Raw genomic sequence first — 25,991 nt, forward strand, 5'->3', positions numbered from 1 at the left:
TTATTATTACTACTACTACTACAGGCCAATTACTTTAAAGTTACTTAAAGAAAATTCACTTTGTACACTTTTGGGACCAAAATTCTACTTGAAGTCAAAGGAAAAAATGAACGTAAATTTGACTCCTGAGATAGAAAGAAACAGGTGTTGGAGGGTAAAAATAAATAAATAAATAAATAAATAGACTTGGCAGGTAATTTTTTAATTCCATTTAAAAATGTGTATATACACTTTCATTTACATCTACATATGTATTCCACTTACATTCCACTTGGGAGCTTAACTTTATTCCAATTCTTTACGGAGGTGTTTTTCTTGTAACTTTTAATTATCTGGCTTTTGAGGATATAAAATATCTTTTATTTTACCATAATTTCCATGTGGTATATTTAGTACAATGGTACTGCTTACGACTCTGCATTTATATTTCTTTTAGCATTTGCAGTATAATCCAATTATCAGAGTGAAATCTCTCAACCACTTCTAATTGTACAATGCTAAAATTTGATATATACATGAAGTAGCCAGTACAGAGACATTTGAGGGGTTGCGGTTTTTTAAATAACCAATTTAAATCCCTGAAATCAACTTTACGTTTTAATGAGTTTTAAATCCAATAAAAAAAATTTTGTATGTGTTTTTGTCAGACTCTAAATGGTTGCAGGGAGACAGAATCTCAGTGTTGAATGGAAGCTTCAGAATAAGCCTCTCTCTGTATAAAACCTTAGCCTTACAGGTGATTGCTCTAGAAGTGGACTAAACCCATGGAGACTTGACAAAACATAATTAAGCCTAACAGTCAACTTTTGGCCCAAGAACCCCCTGGATGGCTGATATTGATCTGGTATTATGGTATTCACGTTGGAAATGTGTCAGATAACTTGTGCAATTATTTATTTTCACAAACATATCAGTACCAATAGCAGCAGGATTTTAAAAAAATCTTATGATGCTAAATGTCATTCAAAATGTTAGTAAAGTAATGGCCTTCACATGAACAAGAATTAACAATGGAAAAAGAACACAAGAAAATGACATTTTTATAAAAATATATACATTGAATTAAGATTAGCCAGTTTACATGGGTGACAGCTCACTTTTTCTATTGCTTCCTCACATACTGTACCTGTGATATCATTCCTTTTGGGATGCTAGAATTACCAGAACTATGGAAAAGAAAGTTGCTCAATGGGAACTCTGCACAGGGTCTTCACTTGCTTTCAGCAGCAACGGGTTAAGGGTGAGGCACAAAGCCATAGTAAGACATGGATTTTTAGCTAGGACTGTCACAACAGATAAAATTCACCTGTATCTAAAACAGCTACACCATATAGTTGTAATTATTGGGTTATAAAGATTGTGGCTGTTATTTAAGGTTTATGTCTTATTTTTAATGTGGGGTTTTTTTTTTTTGTTTTTTTTTGTATTTCACTCCTTTACAGCATTCGTATTCTATTAGCTATTTCTTTCAGTGGGCTTCATTGGAAGCCAGCAGCTGGGAAGCTCAGCTAGTAGCTAAGCAATGCTTGAGTTCACAAATGAGCTAAGGATTCCTGCCTCCAGGCTTGGCAAGCACTGGGATTGTTATGGAGGTGATTCCATCAATTTCTGGAGGACAGCCAGCTCATGTCTCTTTTAAATGCTCCTCTCAGCAGCCAGTTCAGTCTGCAGTTGCGTGCATCATGTCGACTCAATACTAAGAGGATAAAAATACACAAAGAGGCCAAAAATGGAAGCCCAGAATGATGATATCCTTGAAAATTCAGTCATGCTTGGGTTATTCTCTCTGATAATTATTATCCCTTACCTTTTGAGGTAGCAATGAAAAACACTACAGTGAGATGCTGAATGATTTCTTGTTGCCAAATGGAAAAAATATGGACTTAACTCTATTTTATGGGTGAATCAGGGGAATTAAAAGGAAGCTTTATGGTTGCCTTTAAATACAGTTACTCAAATCAAACTACACATTAAGCCTGTTTGATCACTAGATTCACACCCTCCCATTCCAATCCCTCCTTCTTACCTCCTCCCCATACCCTGCTATGTCTAACCATTTTAAGGTGATTAGACCAGCATCACTGCACAATATATCCCACTTACATCAAGATCATTCTATCTGCTGATTGTCCGCTGAAAGTCATGCATTACAGTAACTTAAATTAGGCATCATGTTAGGGAAAACAATCAAATACACAGGAGTGGAAAACCACAAGTATCCAGCAGGCTAACAATAAGAACGGCACACAGACAGTAGCTGATTACTCTTGCTTTAGTAAAGAGCAAAGGGTTTTGGAATCAGAAAATCCCTTTCCCCTTTTGGGTGGGGGGGCTCTCCATTTGTACTTTATTGTGGTAATGGTATTTTTTTTTCAGTATGTTGTTTGCATGCAACTACTGGGGTAATCAAACCTCACTCACTTCGCTCCTTGAGGCGACAGCCCGATGAAGAGGGGTCAGCCACATATTGTCCTTGGCATTGACACGAGCCCCTGCAAATAAACAGTACAGATTATTGACATGCTTTTGATGTAATACAACAATAATAATAATATTAATACATTTCTTGGTAACAAAGGCCATGCCGTATAGATATGCACAGAATTTATCACAACCTTGCTAGCATCAGTTATTTCTACTTTGTTAACTCTTAGGCCTGGTCTACACTTACCCCCCAAGTCGAAGTAAGGTACGCAAATTCAGCTACGTGAATAACGTAGCTGAATTCGACATACCTTACTTCGAATTTACCGCGGTCCACACGCGGCAGGCAGGCTCCCCCGTCGACTTCGCGGTACTCCTCTCGCCGAGCTGGAGTACCGCAGTCGACGGGGATCACTTCCTGGTTCGATTTATCGCGTCCACACCAGACGCGATAAATCGAACTCGGAACTTCGATCCGCAGCCGTCGAACTATCGGGTAAGTGTAGACTAGCCCTTAGAAAATTACCTTACTTTCAAAAACCAGAAAGGTTCGGCAGTAAAGGTGGGTAGGGGGCCTACGTTGTCTATCAAAGATTAGCAGGTCTTCCTAGGACCAGGCAAATGTACAAGGGATGTCAGGAGGCTGGGCAGCTGAGGTAGGGATCTGGGACCTGATCCTGCAAGCTACTGAGCCTCTCAACTTTTGGAGCAGATAGCATTTAGCACCTCAGGATCAATTCCACAGTCACTCATCCAGGAGGAGGAGGACGAGGATTCTTCAGCTTGGAGTGCTTGTTGGAAGTGTTAGGGAACTATTTAAAGGAGCAAACGGGGGGAAGGTTGGGCAGCTAGATACTGTTGGGTCACTTGCTGAGTGGAGGGGGTAACAAGGATGTTTTGGGGCAGCTAGAGTGGGGTGGGTCAACAGAACACACACTAAGAAAGTGAGCTTCCACATCCATGTGGGGACACAAATTTAGTTTTAAGTAATATTTTAAAGCAATCTATTGAGGCAATAAGACAAACAAGGAGACATCACTGGAGGGAGCAGAGAAAATAAAGACAGCACCTTATTTAAAATATTGTTATTATTGTTTGAAAGCAGAACATTTTACAAATTAGCAGAGTTGTCTGCAAATCTGTCCTGATACAATTGGATAAGCCTTAGACAAGTATAAGCGTCCTGCATATATCACAAATGAGCCTTCAAATTCTTCACTAACAAAAAGGATGTTTTAACCAAATTTTGCACTAGAACTTAAGCTCATATAATGTACCCAATACAGGGACTTTGGTTTTAATTTTCCCTGATGGTAGTGGATCATTCAAGGTCTAAGCACCAAAAGTATTTTCCAAAAACCCACTGCTCATGGGTGCTTACAAGTTTGCCCCTCACTTGTAATGGTCATTGAGAATTTGGTTCTAATGATCAGAGTGGACGCAATTTCTCTGGGTTTCTTTTCAGGTTTTAAACGTTGGAAAAGGTTTCAAACCTCCCGTGTCACCTGACTTCAGAAAAATAACATTACAATTTGTCAAAGTGCCAATACGAGATTGACAGTTATAATCTATCTGACTGGCCTGGGAGTTTTACATCTAATGGAACTTGCTATGCCCATGCAAAACGCATGTCTGGTTTAGTGAGTTAGATGTTTGATTTGAGAAGTTCATTGATGATGGATTTACCTTTACAGATAATTCTGATATCATGAGTAAAACAGAAGTGAGGTGTTACCCTATTGATCTTCATAACAGGATTAGTATTTATAATGCAGTGGTGCCTAGAGTCCTCCATTATAGAGCAGGGCCCCATTGTGCTAGGCACTGTGCAAACACAGAACAAAAGACAGTCTCTGCCCCAAGGAGCTTTCAATCTAGGATTCCAATGTAAATTGTGTTACACCATTCTGGATAAGTAAGGTTTGTCAGATGCAAACTGCATGGCCTAAATCCCAATGACTGGCATCAAATATTTCTTTTCAAGCGATTTATTCTGTGGTTCAATTTTTTTTTAACTGAGGTTCTCCTGATTTATCTTCACCCATTCAAGAACTCCCATGAGCAGATGGTACCGAAGCAGAAAGGCTTATGGGACAAATATCATTATGTGATAAGCAGTTATATCATTCCTCAATATTCAGCAACTATAGTGGCATCTGAGAATAAGAAGATGATTAGAAAACCCAGGAAATTGTTTCTTTCAGTAGCTGGTTAAGCCTTTCACTGATCCACTCACCCTTCTAGAAGCTGAATAGGCAGCTGCCTAGAAAACCACCAAAGAAAATGATAAAAGCAAAACAATCACGACACACACACACACAAATTATGCAGCATGTTCTCAATCTTATCTCCCTCTACTGTTTTCCACATCCTTTTCCTCTGTATGTTTTTCAATGTGCTGTTTACCTAACAGAGTGGAATGGCTAATTCATAGCTAGTTTAGTCTACCACACATTTGTAAATGTTTGTCTTTTCAGATGTTTCACTCAATACACCTTGTTTGGTTTAACCAAATGCCTAGGATATATGGTGTTGCGCTTTTAAGCTTCAGCTTCCATCCAGGGATCTCAAAGCACTTTTCAATACTATTAAGAAAGACTCTCCACGTTCCTTAAAGGTGGGGAAATGTGACATTGTATAGAAGGTAAAACAGAAGCACAAAGAGGGGAAGGCCTACTTTGTCAAAAATGCTCTCTGTTTTTGGGTGCCAACTTTTAACACCTAGGCAATGCTTTTCTGTTGCTGAACACCTACATTGCCCATTTAAGTCAACCTCTGACATCCAGGCCCTCTGTGTTTCAATTAGGACACCCAAAGACAAAGGGACCCTCAAGTCAGTGAACACTTGTGAAAATGTAAACGTAAACATATGTCTGTCTTCATTGCAAAGTTAACCCGGGCTCTTAGCTGGATATTTTCTAAGTGGGGGGTCCTCAGAAGGCAGCTTTATAGCTGTCCCCCTCAGTCTCTGCACTGGAGGAATTCTCCCCTAGCTGGAGACAAGGATTTTAAAGCCCCCTTTACACTGCTCTGGCCTTTCTACCCAGTGCAAATGGGCTGAAGTCTCACCCATGGTACCCAATTATCCAGGACTAAGGTGGCCTCAACTGGAGTATTGTGTCCAGTTCTGGGCGCCACATTTCAGGAAGGATGTGGACAAAGTGGAGAGAGTCCAGAGAAGAGCAACAAAAATGATTAAAGGTCTAGAAAACATGACCTATGAGGGAAGATTGAAAAAATTGGGTTTGTTTAGTCTGGAAAAAAGAAGACTAAGAGGAGACATGATAACAGTTTTCAAGTATGTAAAAGGTTGTTACAAGGAGGAGGAAGAAAAATTGTTTTTCTTAACCTCTGAGGATAGGACAAGAAGCAATGGGCTTAAATTGCAGCAAGGGAGGTTTAGGTTGGAGATTAGGAAAAACTTCCTAACTGTCAGGGTGGTTAATCACTGGAATAAATTGCCTACACAGGTTGTGGAATCTCCATCATTGGAGACTTTTAAGAGCAGGTTAGACAAACACCTGTCAGGAATGGTCTAGATAATTAGTCCTGCCACAAGTGCAGGGGACTGGACTAGATGACCTCTTGAGGTCCCTTCCAGTTCTATGAGTCTATGATTCTAACTGCAGCATTTGAGTGCAAGGACTGCACAGGACTAGAGGTGCACCAAAAGGGAGCAGAGAGGATGAAAGACCATGCCAGTAGAGCTACGTGGAGAAGAAAGCATGCTGAGTCCTTGTAAGCAATGGTCAGGGCTACACTCTCCCTGCCTGGCAGGAAGTTCATTGCCTCCTGAAGTTTTGTCGGGGCAGCATGGCTCCATGGTTAGTGCCTTAGTGACACTGCATGTGGTTCTGCCATAAAGGTTTGACAGTGTCCTTAGACAGCAAGCCCCTCAGGGCAGAGACTGGACCTCAGATTTCTACTCTCTTGTACACCAGTGACACCTCATTGAAGCCATGAGATTGCACTGAAATACATTTCCTCTCTTGTGTTTCTATTTGTCTGGACAGCTCTCCATGCACATCCATGACTGGGTGTGGTTACAGGTTGTCAAAATAAATAAAATGAACTGATGATTACTACCTGACTGCACTTCCTATTCTGTGGAAAGGGCGTGAAGAAGGCAGTAAAATCCAAATCTCAACTCCATGTGTTTTAATGCACATCAAACAAACTCACAATACACTCCCCCGTTTCAGCCAAATATCACAGGCCAGATCCTCAGCTGATTTATACCCACTGAGGATCTGGCCCCACATCTTCCATTTTAATTCTGAATCCACTCCTATTTTAATGGTTATCTAGAAAGCCATTTCTGGTATGTCTCAGTGCACCAGGGCAGAAGCTTTATTTATTAGCTGCTACATTTATTTGTGCTGCCACCAGTTCATGGGCTACAAATCTAAGTATGAGCATATGTCACTGAATTTCTCTCCTGAGTCCTGTCTGAAATGCAAGGGGCTGATACTTTTCTTGGCTTCTTGTCATGCTCCGAATATTGTGGTTCAAATCTGACAGTAAATATTCCATGCTTTTATTCTTTAAATATACTGCCTGTCCTCTGATTTTAAAGTCGGGCATCAGAGGTACACTTTTTAGAGTGCTAACTGTTATTATCAGATTAATCTTTTGTGAAGTATTTTACAAATTGGGTTGTGTTCAAGGCAGAAGAGAAATGAGGGGGAAACGTTGCTGTTGTGATCTGAGCTCTGCTGCTTGGCTAGTCCTGGCAGATCACTACATCACAGAAATTTACAAAGACCTTGTCTCTTCCAAGTGGGTACAAGTACTGGTATGTCGTGTGAATAATGATACTTCAGAGACTAAAATGAGATGAAGAGGTAGAACATACCACATACAGAATTAGCTCTGACTCAAGCCCTGGGAATGTAAGTATTAGGCCTGGTCTACACTAGGAGTTTATGTCGAATTTAGCACCGTTACCTCGAATTAACTCTGCACCCGTCCACACCACGAAGCTATTTAGTTCGACATAGAGGTCTCTTAAATTCGACTCCGCCCCAACGAGGGGAGTAGCGCTAAATTCGACATGGCCATGTCGAATTAGGCTAGGTGTGGATGGAAATCGACGCTAATAGCTCCGGGAGCTATCCCACAGTGCACCACTCTGTTGACGCTCTGGACAGCAGTCCGAGCTCGGATGCTCTGACCAGCCACACAGGAAAAGCCCCGGGAAAATTTGAATTCCTTTTCCTGTCTGGGCAGTTTGAATCTCATTTCCTGTTTGGACATCATGGCGAGCTCAGCAGCACTGGCAACGATGCAGAGCTCTCCAGCAGAGATGGCCGTGCAATCTCAGAATAGAAAGAGGGCCCCAGCATGGACTGATCGGGAAGTCTTGGATCTCATCGCTGTGTGGGGCGATGAGTCTGTGCTTTCCGAGCTGCGATCGAAAAGACGGAATGCAAAGATCTACGAGAAGATCTCTAAAGCCATGGCAGAGAGAGGATACAGCCGGGATGCAACGCAGTGCCGCGTGAAAATCAAGGAGCTGAGACAAGGCTACCAGAAGACCAAAGAGGCAAACGGACGCTCCGGATCCCAGCCCCAGACATCCCGTTTCTACGAGGCACTGCATTCCATCCTAGGTGCGGCCGCCACCACTACCCCACCACTGACCGTGGACTCTGAGGATGGGATATTGTCGACGTCCGGTTCCTCGGAGTTGTTAGCGGACGGGGAAGATGAGGAAGGAGATGAGGAGGACGAGGCAGTCGACAACGCTTACAACGCTGATTTCCCCGACAGCCAGGATCTCTTCATCACCCTTACAGAGATCCCCTACCAACCGTCCCCAGGCGTTAACCCGGACACAGAATCAGGGGAAGGATCAGTCAGTAAGTGTTTTAAACATGTAAACATTTATTTTTAACAGAACAGGAATATTAACAATATTAACAATGGCTTTTTCATGATTACTTTGCCCTAGGCGCTTCACGTTTCAGTCCTTGGCAGTGCAACTACTGAAAAAAAAAAATCTAACAATGTCCGGTTTAGCATGATTGTTTTGCCCTAGGCGCTCTACTGTTTAGTCCCTGCCAGTGCAGCTACAGTAAAATCCAGTCTATATGTCCGGGGATAGAGCAGAAATCCTCCTGGGACATCTCCACGAAGCTCTCCTGGAGGTAGTTGGAAAGCCTTTGCATCAGGTTCCTGGGGAGAGTGGCCTTATTGGGTCCTCCGTGGTAGGAAACATTTCCGCGCCAGGAGACAAGCAAATACTCGGGGATCATAGCCTTGCAGAGCATGGCGGCATACGGCCCTGGTCTTTGCAGGCTTTCCCGAAGCATCCGTTCTTTCTCCGTCTCTGAAATCCTCATCAGAGTGATGTCGCTCATGGTGACCTGCTTTGAATTAGGTAGGGGAATGTTAGTATTGGGACTGCTTGCCTGTTCCTTTACAGAACTGTAACCGGCGGTTTAGAGCCACGCGGTGGAGGCGGGAGAGGAGCAGCATACAGGGATCTTTCCCTGGGACAGCCGCGAGGGGGTGGGACGGGGCAGAGTTCATGCTTGCCGGATTGCTGGCAGCAGGGACTGGCATTGCTTTGAACGTGAAAGGAGGCCAGTGCTATTATTAAAGTTTTAAGCAGCCACAAGTCTACGGCTTACCATGTCAGCCTGTTACCCAAATTCTGCTGTCCTGTCCCGCTTGTCTGATCTGCACTGCAAGACCCCAGGCACTGAATGCGAAGGCCGAAAATTCGACGTTGTCCTGAGTGCGCATGTGATAGGTGCTGTGCATGGTCTTGTTCACAGAGAAAGACTGTTCTTTGTTCAACCAAAAATTTATCTTTCTGAGGAATTCACTCCCTTTTTACCATCCCACAGCTGCGACTGTCTCCCGAAATACCCTGGCATCACAGTCCCAGAGGCTAGCGCAGATTAGGCGTAGGAAGAAGAGGACACGGGAGGACATGTTCTCGGAACTTATGGGCTGCTCCCGAGCCCAGGCAGCCCAGCAGACCCAGTGGAGGGAGAACTTGTCCCAAATGCACCGATCACACATGGAACGGGAGGAGAGGTGGCGGCAGGAAGACCAGCAGGCGACTCAAACGCTGCTTGGACTAATGAGGGAGCAAACGGACACGCTCCGGCGCCTTGTGGATGTTCTGCAGGACCGGAGGCAGGAGGACAGAGCCCCGCTGCAGTCTATCTCTAACCGCCCTCCCCCGCCACAAAGTCCCATACCCCCCTCACCCAAAGTCCCAAGAAGGAGGGGCGGCAGAGTCCGTGAAAACTCTCACTCCACCCCTGCAGACTGCTCAAGTACCAGAAGGCTCTCATTCCCCAAAATTTGATAAGTCCTTTCCTTCCCGCCTCACCCAAGCCCCCGTCCCAGTTTCATCCCCCAGTTTCATGTGTAGTTGCTAATAAAAAATACGTTTCTGTTAATTACTGTTTCCATCATGTTCTTTTACAGGAGAGTCTGTTTGAAGGGGGGGAAGGGGGTTGGTAATTGGACAGGACAGTCACCTTTACCAGGGTACAGACGCGGGGGCAGGTTCAGCAGCAGGGCACACACAGATTGCATTCACTAGTTACCCTGGTCAGTCTGGGAGGTGGTTTTCATGTTCTGGGGGTGGGGGGGTTGGCTATGTGGCGGGGGAGGGCGGTTAGAGATCTTATGCAGCGGTCCTTATCCTGGATCACAGAGCCACACAGCAGGGGATCTGTAACCGTCCTCCCCCTGCCACAAAGTCACATAGCCCCCACACACAGAGTCCCGAACAGGAGGGGTGGCAGGCTCCGTTGAAACAACCAGTCCACCAGTGCAGAGCCTGTCATTCCTGGAGTTTAGAAGCGTCCTTTGCATCACTACACTACACCCGCTCCCCACCACAGTCTGCGTCCCAGGTTCAACACTTTCCCGCGAAAACAGTAATAAAGAAAACGGTGTTCATTAACAAATTTCAAGTGATTTTATTTTTAAACGTGTGTTGGAAGGGGGGGAACGTGGTGAATGGGGTATGTAACTGGAGAGGATAGTGAACATTTACTGGGTAAAGAAACGGGGGCAGGTTCAGCTTCTCTGTAAACAAACTTAATAGTCACAGGTTACCCTGCTCACTCAGGAACCTAGCTTTCAAAGCCTCCCGGATGCACAGCGCGTCCCGCTGGGCTCTTCTAATCGCCCAGCTGTCTGGCTGGGCATAATCAGCAGCCAGGCTATTTGCCTCAACCTCCCACCCTGCCATAAAGGTCTCCCCCTTGCTCTCACAGAGATTGTGGAGCACACAGCAAGCTGCAATAACAATGGGGATATTGGTTTCGCTGAGATCAGAGCGAGTCAGTAAGGTTCTCCATCTCCCCTTGAGACGTCCAAAAGCACACTCCACCACCATTCTGCACTTGCTCAGCCGGTAGTTGAAGAGTTCTTTTTCAGTGTCTAGGGCGCCTGTATAGGGCTTCATGAGCCAGGGCATTAGCGGGTAGGCTGGGTCCCCGAGGATGACTATAGGCATCTCCACATCCCCAAGACTTATTTTGTGGTCCGGGAAGTAAATACCTTCCTGCAGCCGTCTAAACAGACCAGAGTTCCTGAAAGCACGAGCGTCATGAACCTTGCCCGGCCATCCGACGTTGATGTTTGTAAAACGTCCTCTATGGTCCACCAGTGCTTGCAGCACCATTGAAAAGTAGCCCTTTCGGTTAATGTACTGGCTGGCCTGGTGGTCCGGTCCCAGGATAGGGATGTGAGTTCCATCTATAGCCCCACCGCAGTTTGGGAATCCCATCGCGGCGAAGCCATCTATGATGACCTCCACGTTTCCCAGGGTCACTACCTTTGAGAGCAGTAGCTCAACGATTGCGTTGGCTACTTGCATCACAACAACCCCCACGGTAGATTTGCCCACGCCAAAGTGGTTCGCAACTGACCGGTAGCTGTCCGGCATTGCAAGCTTCCAGAGGGCTATGGCCACTCGCTTCTGGACAGTCAGGGCTGCTCGCATCTGGGTGTCCTTGCGCTTCAGGGCAGGGGACAGCAACTCACAAAGTTCAAGGAAAGTTCCCTTACACATGCGAAAGTTTCACAGCCACTGTGATTCATCCCAGACCTGCAGCACTATGCGGTCCCACCAGTCCGTGCTTGTTTCCCAGGCCCAGAATCGCCGTTCCACAACATCAACATGACCCAATGCCACCATGATGTCCTCGGCGCGGGGTCCCGTGCTTTGTGACAGGTCTGTGCCACTCTCAGACTTCAGGTCCTCACCGCGCTGCCGTAGCCTCCTCGCCCGATTTCTCAGCATCTGCCTCTGGGAAAGGTGGATGATAAGCTGCGAGGTGTTGACAACGGCCATAACTGCAGCAATGGTCGCAGCGGGCTCCATGCTCGCAGTGCTGTGGCGTTCGGGCTGTCACTGACCAGAAAAGTGCGCGAACTGATTTCCCACCGGCGCTTTCAGGGAGGGAGGGCAGTGGTGACGGTTGGATGACGACAGTTACCCAAAACCACCCTCGACACATTTTTTGCCCCAGAAGGCATTGGGGGCTCGACCCAGAATTCCAATGGGCAGCGGGGACTGCGGGAACTGTGAGATAGCTGCCCACAGTGCACCGCTTCCAATGTCGACGCTTGCCCCGTTAGTGTGGACTCACAAAGTCGAATTACTGTCCTTAGTGTGGACACACACGTTCGACTTTGTAATATCGATTCCACATATTCGATTTAAGTAAAATCGAACTACTCTCGTAGTGTAGACATACCCTTAGTGTTAATAGTGCTCCACTAAGTCAAATCAAACTGAACCCTTGCTGGCATGAAGGCTAATCATTAAAACCTTAAATTATGAGCTAGTTTCTCTTTGTTTAACCCCCAGTTGGATATTTCACAGAGTTGGGCGCATCACCTGCATTTTATCCTATCCTCCAGACAAATACTAGAGCCAGTGGATGAGGTTTGGCTGGTAACTTATTTGAATTCATATTGCCTATAAGAGCATGGAGATATTCTTTCCCACATAAGGAACACATTGGAAATCAAGAAATGAAATGTATTTTCCACAGCAAGGCCACATCTTCACTAGGTAATGCACTAGAGATGCTACAGGAATTCTTGGGAGATACGGGTCAGAGCTACCTCATCTATTCATTCATAGAAATCTTCCTTGTGCTGCTACTTGCAATCCTTGAAAAGATAATGCCTCTGCATCCTGCTCATATGCTGACAATTCACAATAACAAGACATGACAATGGCTACATGCTGTACTACCACATGTCAAAATGAAGGTAATTAGTCTTTACCTCCTGTTGAAGAAAGGCATGCTTGTGTCTAATGTATTGGAGAAACCATCCAAGCTTAGTCTGTCAATGTAATATTCACTCACGTTTTTCTGCTGGGATCAATGACATACTGGATGATCACATGTGAAAATGTAAGTCTCAAATTAAAGATCCTTGACTAAGGCAATTGGCTAACCCATGGTTTCTAAATATATGATGGACAGAGGGATTGTGCATAACTTTCTCGTTAAGTTGAATCCCTTTTTTGCTTTCTCCAACCATTTTTTTTGGACAACAAACTCCGCTTACAAGCTGTCTGTACAACTTACGTCTGGTGGGAGAACAGCAACATCAAAATTTAAATGGAAGAGCTTTGTTACAGTACTGTTGCATTTAAAGATGTACATATCACTGATAACTGGGGCATCAAGTAAGCCAGAATAGGAATTTCGAACAGATGGTGTAAATGTCAGTAGGAATCTTGACAGATATTGCTTATTCCATAAATACCACTAATGCAGTGGTGTTTGATTAAGCTGCAGTTTATTGTTACAAACGTTGATATTCCCAAGTCATTTATCCGTCACAGAACTAATACCATATTCATTACATGAATCCGATCTGAAAATAGTTTTATTGTTTTGGATTAGTAACAGCAGTCAGATGCAGAGTGCTAGACTCAATTACAACAACAATGGTCTGATGCCATATTGCAGGAGTTCTCAAACTGGGGGTCAGGACCCCACAGGGGGTCGCAAGGTTATTATATGGGGGGTCACGAGCTGTCAGCCTGCACCCCAAACCCTGTTTTGCATCCAGCATTTATAATGGTGTTAAATATATTAAAAAGTGTTTTTAATTTATAAGGGGGGGGGGTCACACTCAGAGGCTTGCTATGTGAAAGGGGTCACCAGGACAAAAGTTTGAGAACCACTGCCATATTCCATTCAGTTGGGGGAAGAAAGCTACCATCTGGCAAACCATACTCAGATAAAATCTTAGCCAATTTGCACTCTTACCCCAAACTAAAACAATTTTTTTCCAGATTGTAATAAATTCAACTATCTTCCCAAACCTCACTTTTAATTTTTGATAATCTCTTCATATACTGCATTTGGTCACAAGTAGAAATGCTATATTACTGTGAACAGCCCCTTTCTGTGAGATTTCCTTCCCTACCAGAACAGCAAAAGTGTTGGAAATTTTGCAGCAGAGCTTTTTCTTGTGAGATTTAAAGCCCAAATTCTTAACTAGAGAGATTCAAGGTAAACCTTCAAATTTGCTCATCTGAACAACCAAAACTTCATTTGAGGTTTGCTCTTCAGAAGACAAATTAGCAATTAAATAATTACTTTTTATAATACAGTGTGTGTATATGTGCAATAATGTGATTCAATCTCTAGACTACGTCACACATAGCAGTAGCTGTTTAATGCTACAGAATCTCAAGAGCTTGACAATCAGATGTACGCCTGCACTCAATTCTTACCACATCAAGGATGTTGATAAATGTATTTCCTATTACAGCACAGTTATATTTTAAATATGTGCTCCTTACTCTTTCAACTTGTAGCTTCTTCCTCACCCTCAGTCAGTCTACTGTAGTGCAATAAGCCTTACTCTTAACAATCTGGTTTAGAAACACATGACCTTTGGACATTTGCAGGCACATCCAGGAGTTAGCCATGATCTTCTACACTTCTTGTGAGGTGCCAACTCTACTTTTTATTCCGACAACTATCAATCATGCTTTTCATTTTCAAAGTAGTATTGAAGCACTATTAATTATTTATCACAATGCCTCTACACAAGGTAGGTGGGTATTATGTTCCTGCTGCAAATTGGAAACCAATACAGAGAAGGTTAAGTGTCTTGTCAGAGGTCACAGAAGTAGGCAGTGTCAACCACTGGGATGAAAATTCACAGTCCAGTGCTCAATACCCTGTCTCAGTCTTTACATTGCACAACAATGCAAGGAGAGATTGACATTCCCCTCCTGAATCACCCCTCATACACTATATATACATGGATAGGGATCCATCAATCACTATGTAGCAAAAAACTTAAGCATGTGATTAATCCCACTGGAGACATCAGGAGTTAACACATAAGTCCTTCGCTAAATAGGGATGGTCTTAAGGATGTGCTAAACTTGTTTTCTGAATCCACAAATATCAAATCGTTTTAACCCACTGCAAATTGGTAACAATTTGTAGTTTTGGTTCATTGTGTTATTCTCAGAGTATATGTTATGTAACTATAGCAAGCAATTTAAACTGGTTCTCTTATCCTGCAAACAGCATAATGCTCCTTGGAACACAGAGATGGACAGGGCCCACATTTCACTGCATAAGTTAAAGATGCCTCCCTTGGGCATTCACTGTAGTTTGTAACATTGGCTTCTCTGTTGATGACCAATTCAGTCTTCACATTACCTGACAAAATGAGGAGCTCAATGATCTCTGCATCCCCCAGAAAAGCCGCAACATGAAGCGGGGTGCGTTTCTCACCATCCTGTAAAACAGCAAAGATTGCACAGCTATAAGGTATGGTCAATACTGGTAAGAGCTAATGCTAAAGTGTCATTAAGCTTTAGCTAATATTTGATTTTTTACCAGTTTCTCATATTAGAAAGATGGGACTCAACCAGTAAAGAATGAACAAAAAGTTCTGAACCAGGCATTTGTCTTTAACAATCCACACCTTACATGCTATATTTTTTCCATCAAGCATGGCACAGAAACTATCCTTTTCTGGGTATTCTTTTTCACATATATAGTGAATGTAATTTGTATCTTATCTGTACCTCTCTTCCTCCCAACCCTGGAGAAACAGTTATGCATGAGGGAAAACATTGTCCTCAGTTAGGCCCTTTTTGAAATGTTTGCTGCTTTGCTGTTATAATTCAAATCCTTCTGGACATCAGCCTTTGTGATGCAATTTGATTGAACAACACAGCACAAGGCTCTAAAAATAAATACTTTTGAGAAAGGAATGGAACAGTTCACAAGGTCATTATAGATAGAATGCCCTTTCTCTGCAAAGGTAATCCAAATACATGCAGCCTTTCATAAACTGTTCATCAGTAAGTCGTTGACTCAAAATAGAGAAGTCTGGCACAGTCTAGTCCGATATTGCCAAGCCCAAGCATTCAAAAATCTTCAGTCAGGCTTCCCTCCAAAAATCTTGAGATTGGTTTAAACACAAAGAGATTTTTAAAGTAACATATTTGAAGTTCTTTTTGTTTGCCTTCTGGCTTTTGAACCTTTAGGGTTCACGTTTTCAAGCTTATCTCTGCAACCAGGAAGGCTAGAAACTTCTGTAATTTAAAAATGAAAGCCAAAATTCTTTTGTAGTCTCATGAATCCAAGGTCTAGAGCTTTAAGAAAAAAATCCACCAAATATTACAAGACTCACAATAAAATCAGAAGAGCAGGTAACAGTTCTAACCAGATAAGTACTGAGTGTTATTACAGTTATCGTGCACTTCATATGTTTATTTATATTTAGAGCCAAACAACATTAAAAAACAGCCATACAAAGAGATCTAAGTGCGCTGTCAGTTAATAAAACCTACAATAACAGGACCACCCAGCATTAAATATTCATATACAGGTAACAAAGTAACTCACCAGCCAACAAATCAAAGCAATGGAAAAGCCCCATTTATATTCCCACCCCACTCCACGGACATACCCCAGACCTCTGTCAAGTAAACAGCTGTTGCAGAATGCCTTTAGGATCATCATTTGTGGGTTATTCGGACCATCTTCAAAATGTTCTGTAAACACTAACAAATCGATGCTGCAGAATCTTTTTTCTTCTGAACAATGAAAAATGTTTCCCCAGGTTACACTATACACAAGCACTGCAAGCCTAGGAGCCACTGATGGACAGGGTGAGTTATGGGTGGGAGGGTGTTTAAGTCTCTCATATGTATATATTATTACAAAGCCTTAGAATTACTTTTTAAAAATCTAAAATACTGTAAAACACTTGAAGACAGACTACTCAAACACAGCCACACTGATGGAGGAAAGATTTTCTCACAATCTCCCTTTCTCACCTGGTGGGGAAGGTATAATAGTATTAAAAATTTCTAGTTTTTCACTTCAAAAATACCACCACTCTATGCACTTGTAGGCCAGAATTCTCAAGAAACCTCAGTGCCTATTAAGGCACCTAAGTAAGTGGCCAGATTTTCTAACATGCTCACTACTCAGCAGCACCTGCTGAGAACAACAGAGTGCTGAGCATTTTTGAAAATCTGGATCTACATAGTTTATTCAGTAACATTTTCTATGATGTAATATATTATGCTTCAGTTTGCATTGGCAGGGCAAGTGTTTGCTGGGGATAGTGCACCATAATACTCATAAGGATTACTTCATGCTTCTCTCCTAAGACTGTACAATTCATACAAAATCATAAAACAAAGACTGGTCAAAATCCTGAACAAAAATAGAAATGTTTTCAGTGCATTATTATTTTTTTTTAAATTAATGCATTGCACTGTAGAATCTCTCTTGGTTTTGGTGCAATATTAGCAACAGTTCTTGCATCTGTCAACTCTAAGCTTTATAGTACCACCTTGTGACCATATACAAGGCTTGATACGAGAACAGAGGGATGTGAAATGGGGTATTGGTGATGCAAGTTCAAGCAAGTATCCAAAACAATCCCGTTAATTGATTGATGGCTTATAAGGAACATTTTACAATAATTCAAAACTTAATGGGGACTTGGCTGTCAGAAAAAAAGGTGCAACAGGAAAGTGGAATTTTGTGCCTGTGACTTGTTTTGACGTAACATTTTGAGCCAACAAGATATTTAGTGGATCATCTGATATGATCAATTCATACGGTCCTAAAAATAAAAGCACCAACCAAGCAGAGCAATGTCTATCCATCTGATCCGCAGACACCAAAGTCATTGAGAGAGGACTTCAATAGCAGCAGAATCCGGTTTTAAACAAAACAAAAAATGTTTTTTTAGTGGTTTGGTTGTTTTTAAGCCTGATTTCTACGTTTCCTGATGAGAAAATAAATCTTCCTCCACCTGTCACAATTGAGCACCCAACAACAAAACAGGGCTCATGCTGATGCAAGTTATAACTGAAGAAGATAGACTGAAATAATCTCTAGTAAAAGGCAAAAAAAAAAAAAAAACCCAACCCTCCAGAGAGTGATCATTTATTGGGTTACTTCTGAAGAAGCCTGACTATTACATCTGTAGCTGAGTATGTATATAAGTAGGTCAGTCAGAGGATCACTCCCAGGTTCCTGTTTATGCTACAAAAAGCATAACAAAGAAAACAAGAGGAACTAGGGCATATGCACATACAATGAAATTCACTCCTTGTGTTCACAGACCACACAAAGACCATCCGCCAATTAAATGGTGCCCAGTCTTTGTGCTGAGCCTACGCACAGAGAGATAAGTTCAACCACAGACATAATTTTGACATGATGGTAGAACAGTGAAAAATCAATGAGGTCTAAACACTGAAGGCTACAAATAGAGAGAGAGAGAGAGAGTCTAAAGAAAGCATTATTTCAATCTGTAAAAGGTTTGGCAGTAACTAAGTTCATATAAACATTTAAAGGAAACAAAGAAGCAAGAGGAGATAGTGAAAGGAACATTGGACACAATGGTAAGACAAATAATAAGGCATGTTTCAAATACAGTACTTAAAGGAACAAGAAAATAGATATGTTACACGATGGCTAAGACAAGTTACTGAAAGTGAGGTAAACATTCCCCCTTCAAAAATGAATTAATTTGTTGCCTTGGTTCACAAAAGAGCATGTGCATCTACTGAAAGTGTAAATGAAGATGTAATGGAAAACTAATGTCTGCCTTCATTTTTGGCCATTTGAATTGGTTGAGCCACAGAGACCAATGTAATACATTCAAAATAGTGCTTAGCACAATTAAAATCAGAATAATACTTAACCAATTGCCAGGTCTGATTCTCCTCTCACTTACACCCAGGGCCGGCTCTAGGAACCAGCAAAACAACCTGGTGCTTGGGGCGGCACATTTTTAGGGGCGGCATGGCCGGCGCCAGAATGCCGCCCCTGCCACCCCTAAAAATGTGCCCCGGCCGCCCTAGCTCACCTCCGCTGCTGCCGCTCACGCGCCGCTGCTCGCCCTCCCTCCCAGGCTCTCAAACCTGGGAGGGAGGGGGAGATCCCGAGCGGCCGCGGCGCACAAAACAGCTGATTCGTGCGCCGCTGCTCCTCCTCCCTCCCAGGCTTGAGAGCCTGGGAGGGAGGAGGAGATCCCGAGCGGCCGCGGCGCGTGAAACAGATGATTCGCGTGCCGCTGCTCACCCTCCCTCCCAGGTTTGAGAGCCTGGGAGGGAGGGGGAGACTCTGAGTGGCCGCGGCACGTGCGCCGCTTCTCCCCCTCCCTCCTAGGCTTGAGAGCCTGGGGGGGGGGAGGCAGGGCTGGGGATTTGGGGAAGGGGCGGAGTTGAGGCGGGGCCGGGGGTAGGGGTAAGAAAAAAATGGGGGGGGGAGGGGCGGCCAAAATTGTTTTTGCTTGGGGCTGCAAAAATCCTAGAGCCAGCCCTGCTTACACCAATGTCAATCAGGAGAAATGCCACTGATGTTAATGGAGAGAAGAACAGAATCAGAGCTAAAAAGTTTTAGGGATTCACACTTTCTCCAAATTAGCCAGGGTCAATTTACAAGGCAGACTAAATTACATCATATTGGATACATATCAATGACTAGAACAGAAATTGACTCAAATGTAATGGAAACAGTCACACAGAAAGAACCTTCAACTTATTTAACACAATTTAAGCCACACTTACAATTGCTAAGAGACAGGAATGTATTGACATAGAAGGGACAGTTCACAAAGTGGGTGGTAGTGTTGATAGAATAATTCAGGTGCAATTTTACTTCAGAAAAAATAATATAGGGTGTTGGGAGCAAAGGCACACTTAGGCCTGCTAGAAGAATTTTAAGAGTCTGCTCTGATAACATTTGACAGCGTGAGCATAAATAGAACTGCACATGTGCACAAAATTGCAGAGCAATCGTTTAGTGCTGCGCATGGAAAAAGTTCCTAACTGTCAGGGTGGTTAAACACTGGAATAAATTGCCTAGGGAGGTTGTGGAATCTCCATCTCTGGAGATATTTAAGAGTAGGTTAGATAAATGTCTATCAGGGATGGTCTTGACAGTATTTGGTCCTGCCATGAGGGCAGGGGACTGGACTCGATGACCTCTCGAGGTCCCTTCCAGTCCCAGAATCTATGAATCTATGTGTAAGAAATTGCAGCGTAATCATGTTTGTGAGAAAAAGAAAAGACAAGATAAAGTAACTAAAAAAGCTAGAAAAGACCAGTCTGAACTAAAACTAAACCTGTACTGACAGGAGGAGAGTTGACATGGAAATTAGAGACTAATACATATGTATAAGAAAAGATATGAAAAAAAGTTATAAATAAATCTGTGTAACAAAAGGGGGTTGAAGGTGTATTATCCAGACTGGAAGGCAACTGTGATGAGATCATCCTGATGAGCTCCTCACTTGTAAGTAACTGATCACCACTTGGTGAGTGTTTTGCCTTAATAAAGATTTGTTAGACCCATCTGATGAGTAAGTGAATCTCAATCCAACATACCGTAGGCAACTGATTAGGAGCTAGTAAGAGGAAAGAGCAATTGAGCCGGTTTAGCTCCTGGGCTATTTAAAAAGTAGCTATGGTCAAAAAAGTTTATTTTGTAAAAACAATATCTCTTTCTCTTCAATATTTATTTTCCTTCAGTGATTCCTCTGTTAAACTGTGCAATTTACAAAACAAATCCAAATGCCTAACCAGGAGCACCAGCTGGCATATGAAAGTCAACTTGTGTTATTTCTGCTCTCTGCATTTTCAACAGCCATAACCACCCATACAGGTTTCCTGAATCAAAACCTACTAATCTTAACCCCCTAGGTAAGTTTACACTGCAATCAAAGACCCTTGGCATGCCACTGCTGGCCCCGGTCAGCTGACTTGGACTCACAGGGCTATAAAACTGCAGTATAGACATTCAGGCCTACACCCAAAAGTCAAGATTTGCATGACTGGGTCCTTAACTGGTGATTTTGTGGATACCCTATGAGGTAGAATAATTTTGCACTTACACAAGCGATAAGGATAACAACGTAGGGTTTTTGTAGCACTTTTCCTTCCATGGGGCTCAGAGTATTTTACAGAGATTTGTGAATACACCTCTACCCCGATATAACACAACCCGATATAACATGAATTCGGATATAACGCGGTAAAGCAGCGCTCCAGGGGGGCGGGGCTGCGCACTCCAGGGGATTAAAGCAAGTTCGATATAATGCGGTTTCATCTATAACGCAGTAAGATTTTTTGGCTCCCGAGGACAGCGTTATATCGGGGTAGAGGTGTACTATCCCCTGCTTTCAGATGGGCAAACTGAAGCACAAAGAATTGACAGGCTTGTCTACATGGTGCGGTAAGGTAATCCTGCTTGAAACAGTACTACAGTAACACTCACTTTTAGAGCACGTTAGCAGGGAGTACCGAGGCAGTTAGAGTGCAACACTTGAGCACTCTACAATTTATACCCCTCTGGTGTGCACTGCCGCACCATATAGACAAGCCCTAAGCAACTTGCCCAAAGTCACTAGCAAGTCAGTAGCAGTTACAGCAATAAATCCAGACCTCCTGTCTCCCAACTGCATGCACAATGCAGTTTCCCCTGATATATTGACCCCAAAGTCCCAACAGTAGCTTGCTTATGTCAGTGAACAAGGTGCACAACAGAAAACACAAGAAAGAGATATGTGCAGTTGTCAAGGCTGTATCCCCACTTTGAACTTTAGGGTACAACTGTGGGGGCCTGCATGAAGACTTCTAAGCTTAACTACCAGCTTAGATCTGGTCCGCTGCCACCATTTTCAAAGCTAATTCCCTTCCCTGGGAAGCCTTGAGAAACCTTTCACCAATTACCTGGTGAATACAGATCCAAACCCCTTGGATCTTAAAACAAGGAGAAATTGACCATCCCCCTCCTTTCTTCCACCAACTCCTGGTGAATACAGATCCAACCCCCTTGGATCTAAAACAAGGAAAAATCAATCAGGTTCTTAAAAAGAAGGCTTTTAATTAAAGAAAAAGGTAAAAATCATCTCTGTAAAATCAGTATGGAAAATAACTTTACAGGGTAATCAAACTTAAAAAGCTCAGAGGACTCCCCTCTAGTTTTAGGTTCAAAGTACAGCAAACAAAGATAAAAACTCTAGTAAAAGGTACATTTACAAGTTGAGAAAACAAAGGAAAACTAACACGCCTTGCCTGGCTATTTACTTACAAGTTTGAAATAGGAGAGACTTGTTTAGAAAGATGTGGAGAACCTGGATTGATGTCTGGTCCCTCTCAGTCCCAAGAGCGAACAACAACCAAAACAAAGAGCACAAACAAAAGCCTTTCCCCCCCCCCAAGATTTGAAAGTATCTTGTCCCCTTATTGGTCCTTTGGGTCAGGTGTCAGCCAGGTTACCCGAGCTTCTTAACCCTTTACAGGTAAAAGGATTTTGGAGTCTCTGTCCAGGAGGGATTTTATAGTACTGTACACAGGAGAGCTGTTACCCTTCCCTTTATAGTTATAACAGCAGTGGCAAGTGGCATTTTATAATCACACTTCAAACTACATGTGGAGTATTTCTATTCCAGTACTAGACTTTTCAGGATCCATATATGCACAAATAATTCTAGCTAAATGCAAGTGTGCTCAAGTCGTATTCATTTACAGAAGTGGCAGTGTAATGTATTAACAAATTCCAGGCCTATTCTGAGAATGCCATCATTGAGCAAAATACAGGAAAAACTGGATTTTTCAATCAAACAAGGACATGTTGTGAAATGACAAGATACTTATATAAAGTGTGGTTACTAGCCTAGAACGGCTGCGCTTGCTAGTTAGAGTGGTTATTTTGTCACTGTTACAGAAAAGGTCATGTGCAGTTTCTGTTAAATATAAGTGACTCATCCCTCTTCTTAGATAAAATGGGATTTGAGGAAGATATGTGGCTTGCAGATCACTTGTCTAAGAGTCTCAGTGATTCTGAGGTTCTGTAGGGGCCAAATTAAGTCTTTTAAATAATATTTTTATTAATCAATCAATCATCAATACACAAATGTGACTTCATGAAAAGAACACAGCTTTTTCTCACTGAAAATGGAAATACCATATATTAAATTGTATTAAATCTTCAAAATGATTTTTCAAATATCTCTACCTTACTCTGTTGACTCCTAGTAAGGGTCATGCTTATGGGTTTTGGTATTATACTTAAAATACCTTTAGTCTAATACTTATAGAGTAAGACATTGCACTGGAGAATATTAAGTCCTATGTATAATAAGTATCTTCATTATTTTGGATGAATTCTTGATCTGTTATGACTATGTGGATTATATAAGGTAAGCAAAAGTGCTCAATATTGTTTTGCTGCTGGTTCTCTTTCTATACATAATCTCAGGCTAGGAAACTGTAGCTTCTCAATTTGGGCTACTAATCCTCGTTTGTAGCGGTGTACATTGGTATCATCCCAAATTCATGCAAATGTATTTAAGTTTCTAGCTTTCATGGTTGCAGACTAAAACTTGAAAGCATGACATGAGTACTCTAAGCTCAATAAACAGAAGGCAAATAAAAAGCATCCGAAAATTAGTATTTTTTTTATTTTAGGATTTTGTAATAAATGATGATGATTTTGGGGGGCTTGACTCTCAAACTTTGAGCACTTCATGTTGGCAATGCTACTTTAAGGAAAATGAAACCAGTTGCATCTGCACACTGCCTACGCATTTTAATTTGTACCCCATCCTTCAAGCTAGTCCTTCTCAACCACTCCACTTCAAAAAACACTTGTGTAGATCTTCATAAAATGACTGCAAGAGACTTTATTTATTTTTATTTTTTTTAATGGAAGGTGAAAGTGGAGAATAATGGGGCGGTATGCAGTGTTGTTCTTCCAGACCTGAAGAACAGCTCCCGTGTAGCTCGAACGCATGTCTCTCTCACAAACAGAAGCTGGTCCAATAATGTAGAGGTATGTCAGCAAGCTCTCCTAACGAAAGTCAATGTGATTTGAGCGACTACTTCCCTTATGCGCCTTTGAAAATCCCAACCCAAGTTATTAATAAATCCCTACGTAGATTAACTGTAACAAATATCCCAGCAAAGGGGCTTAGGAGTTTAAATAAATAGTACATGCAGATGGTGCTTTGACTGGTAGAGCTGGTGAAAAATGCTATATATTTTCCATTAACAAGTTCAAACATGATAAAACTTCTGGAAGAATTTTTTTCAGAATTTGTCACCTTTTTCAACAAAAATTAAAACAAAACACAATTTTGGTTCATTCCCCTCCTAGACACACACACACACACACACACACACACACACACACACACACACACACTCTCTCTCTCTCTCCCTGGCATAAAGAAAAAAAGGAAAAAAGAAAAAGGGGAAGAGGGAAAAACAAAGAAGTTTTTCAGTTTTCAAAAACCACACACTTTTTGTTCTTTATCTTTTTGAAGTGGAAGATTTAAACCTAGATGAAAATTTTCCATAAGTTACTTTGTTTCACTTGAAAAGCCGTTTTTCTCTGAAAAAAATTGACCTGCTCTTCTGCCTGGTGGGCTAGAATCCTGGATGAGGGAAGCCCTAAACAACTGCATAGGTTTCAAATGCCCACCACTGGTTCACACTGTGTACAGGGCCATCACTAGAGGGAGGGTCAAAAAGCTTTTAGGGAAGAGAGAATGAAAGAAAAAAAAATGTCAAAGCTGTCCCCGCCTTCTTCTCCAAATTAAAAAACAAACAAAATTACATTTATATTTCCATGTATAAAGGGTAAGTATTAAAAATACCTGCCTGCAGCTAGATCAGTGGTTTCATAGTACCGTTGGTCTATAAAACTAAGACACAGGGATTCCAATCAAAATCCCTATTCCCTGAGCTGTAGGCCAGTGAAAATTGCCTGCAGACCCACCTCTGGGTAAAAACAGTCAAATGTTTAGTGATAAGAAGTGTTGCCGGCCAAAGGGCCCGAGGAGGCAAACAGCGAGGTTTGTTGCCCGGTGTGCTTCACGCCAATAATTACACCAGGTGTGGAGAAGCAAACCAACTTTATTTAAGAGCTTTGAATAGGCACTAGGAGACCAACATGTCTTAAATCAAGCGCAGCACATACAAGCAAGTGTTTTATTTTATATTTTAAGCTGTTTCTGTGCAAGCTTTTGTTTTGGTTTTTTTTTATACTTTTTTTTTTTTTAAGATAACAGTTACAGCAGGTACACATTGTGCATGTTAGAAACTTTTTTATTTACATGCTTATTTTTTGGCCTTGCAAGGCCTGTGCAGCAGTTTTCCCCCGTCTTATTACTACGTTTTTGTTAGTGCGAGCAAAACAGCAGCTGTCTGCTAAAAAAAAGCTGACCAGTACATTTCTGCTTCAGCATGTAAGCAGTTAGCATAGAAGTAGGTGAAAGTTTACAAGATGGAGTCACTGTGGTTCACTTAGACCCAGAGCAAGGGAGTTTCATTGGCACTTATGGCCTTTCACTTCCCTGAGTTACCTGGTAGCTATGCCTAGTGACACCAACAATTTTTTTTTTGAGAACACTCAACAAACCTTTGGCAGAGTTTTCTCATACTTTAAAGACAAAATGCGATTAAGCTCCATGCAATTGGGATTATTAATGAGAGAATATAAAGGAACCTCTGGGGAATGGGAGGTACAAATCTTACATATGAGCACTTTACAGCAAGCGAGCAAAAGGAAAAGGACAAAACATATCACAACACCTGTGAGCAAGATGCAAACAATGCCTTCCCCTAGTCCTCTTAGACCAGGTAACCAACCCCAAAGGGAATTAAAAATAGTGGGTTCCCCTTCTTGGGCCTTTCACTGGTTCAAGGCCTGTTCAGCTGACAAGATATGCTTGTTAATATGTTGTGAAAACTCTGGGACATAGGTACAACATTGTTTTTTAATAAGGGCACATACCCCGCCCCGTGAAGCTAACACATAATTTAGGGCCTGGCGGTTTTGCAAAGCCAGCAGTCGAAGCTGGTACAGCTTAGAACTTATGCGTTTTTTATGGCCAGGGTATCATTGGCAAATACTGCCCTCTAGATAAAAAGGATCATTGCCATCAAGATGTAAAAGCAGTATCTTGTTCCCCATGACGACCAGTGAGAAACACAGAGCGGTCACTCTGACCTCTATCTTGGCAAAATGAACTAAAAACAAACAAGCCGTTCTAAG

The 25,991-nt window shown here is 42.4% G+C and overlaps 1 protein-coding gene across 1 annotated transcript in view; it reads right to left on the bottom strand.

Annotated features, from left to right (window-relative positions):
* ANKRD44 (ankyrin repeat domain 44) overlaps positions 1-25,991 on the bottom strand; it is a 214,491-nt gene that overhangs the window by 91,066 nt on the left and 97,434 nt on the right. Inside the window, exons 3-4 of the mRNA XM_065413045.1 lie at positions 15,111-15,189; positions 2,422-2,492 (exon numbers count right to left, since the gene is read on the bottom strand). Of these exons, the coding sequence (XP_065269117.1) occupies positions 2,422-2,492; positions 15,111-15,189 (150 nt within the window). The remainder of the gene's footprint in view (positions 1-2,421; positions 2,493-15,110; positions 15,190-25,991) is intronic.

This window comes from Emys orbicularis, chromosome 11, assembly GCF_028017835.1.
Source record: "Emys orbicularis isolate rEmyOrb1 chromosome 11, rEmyOrb1.hap1, whole genome shotgun sequence".
Lineage (NCBI taxonomy): Eukaryota > Metazoa > Chordata > Testudines > Emydidae > Emys > Emys orbicularis.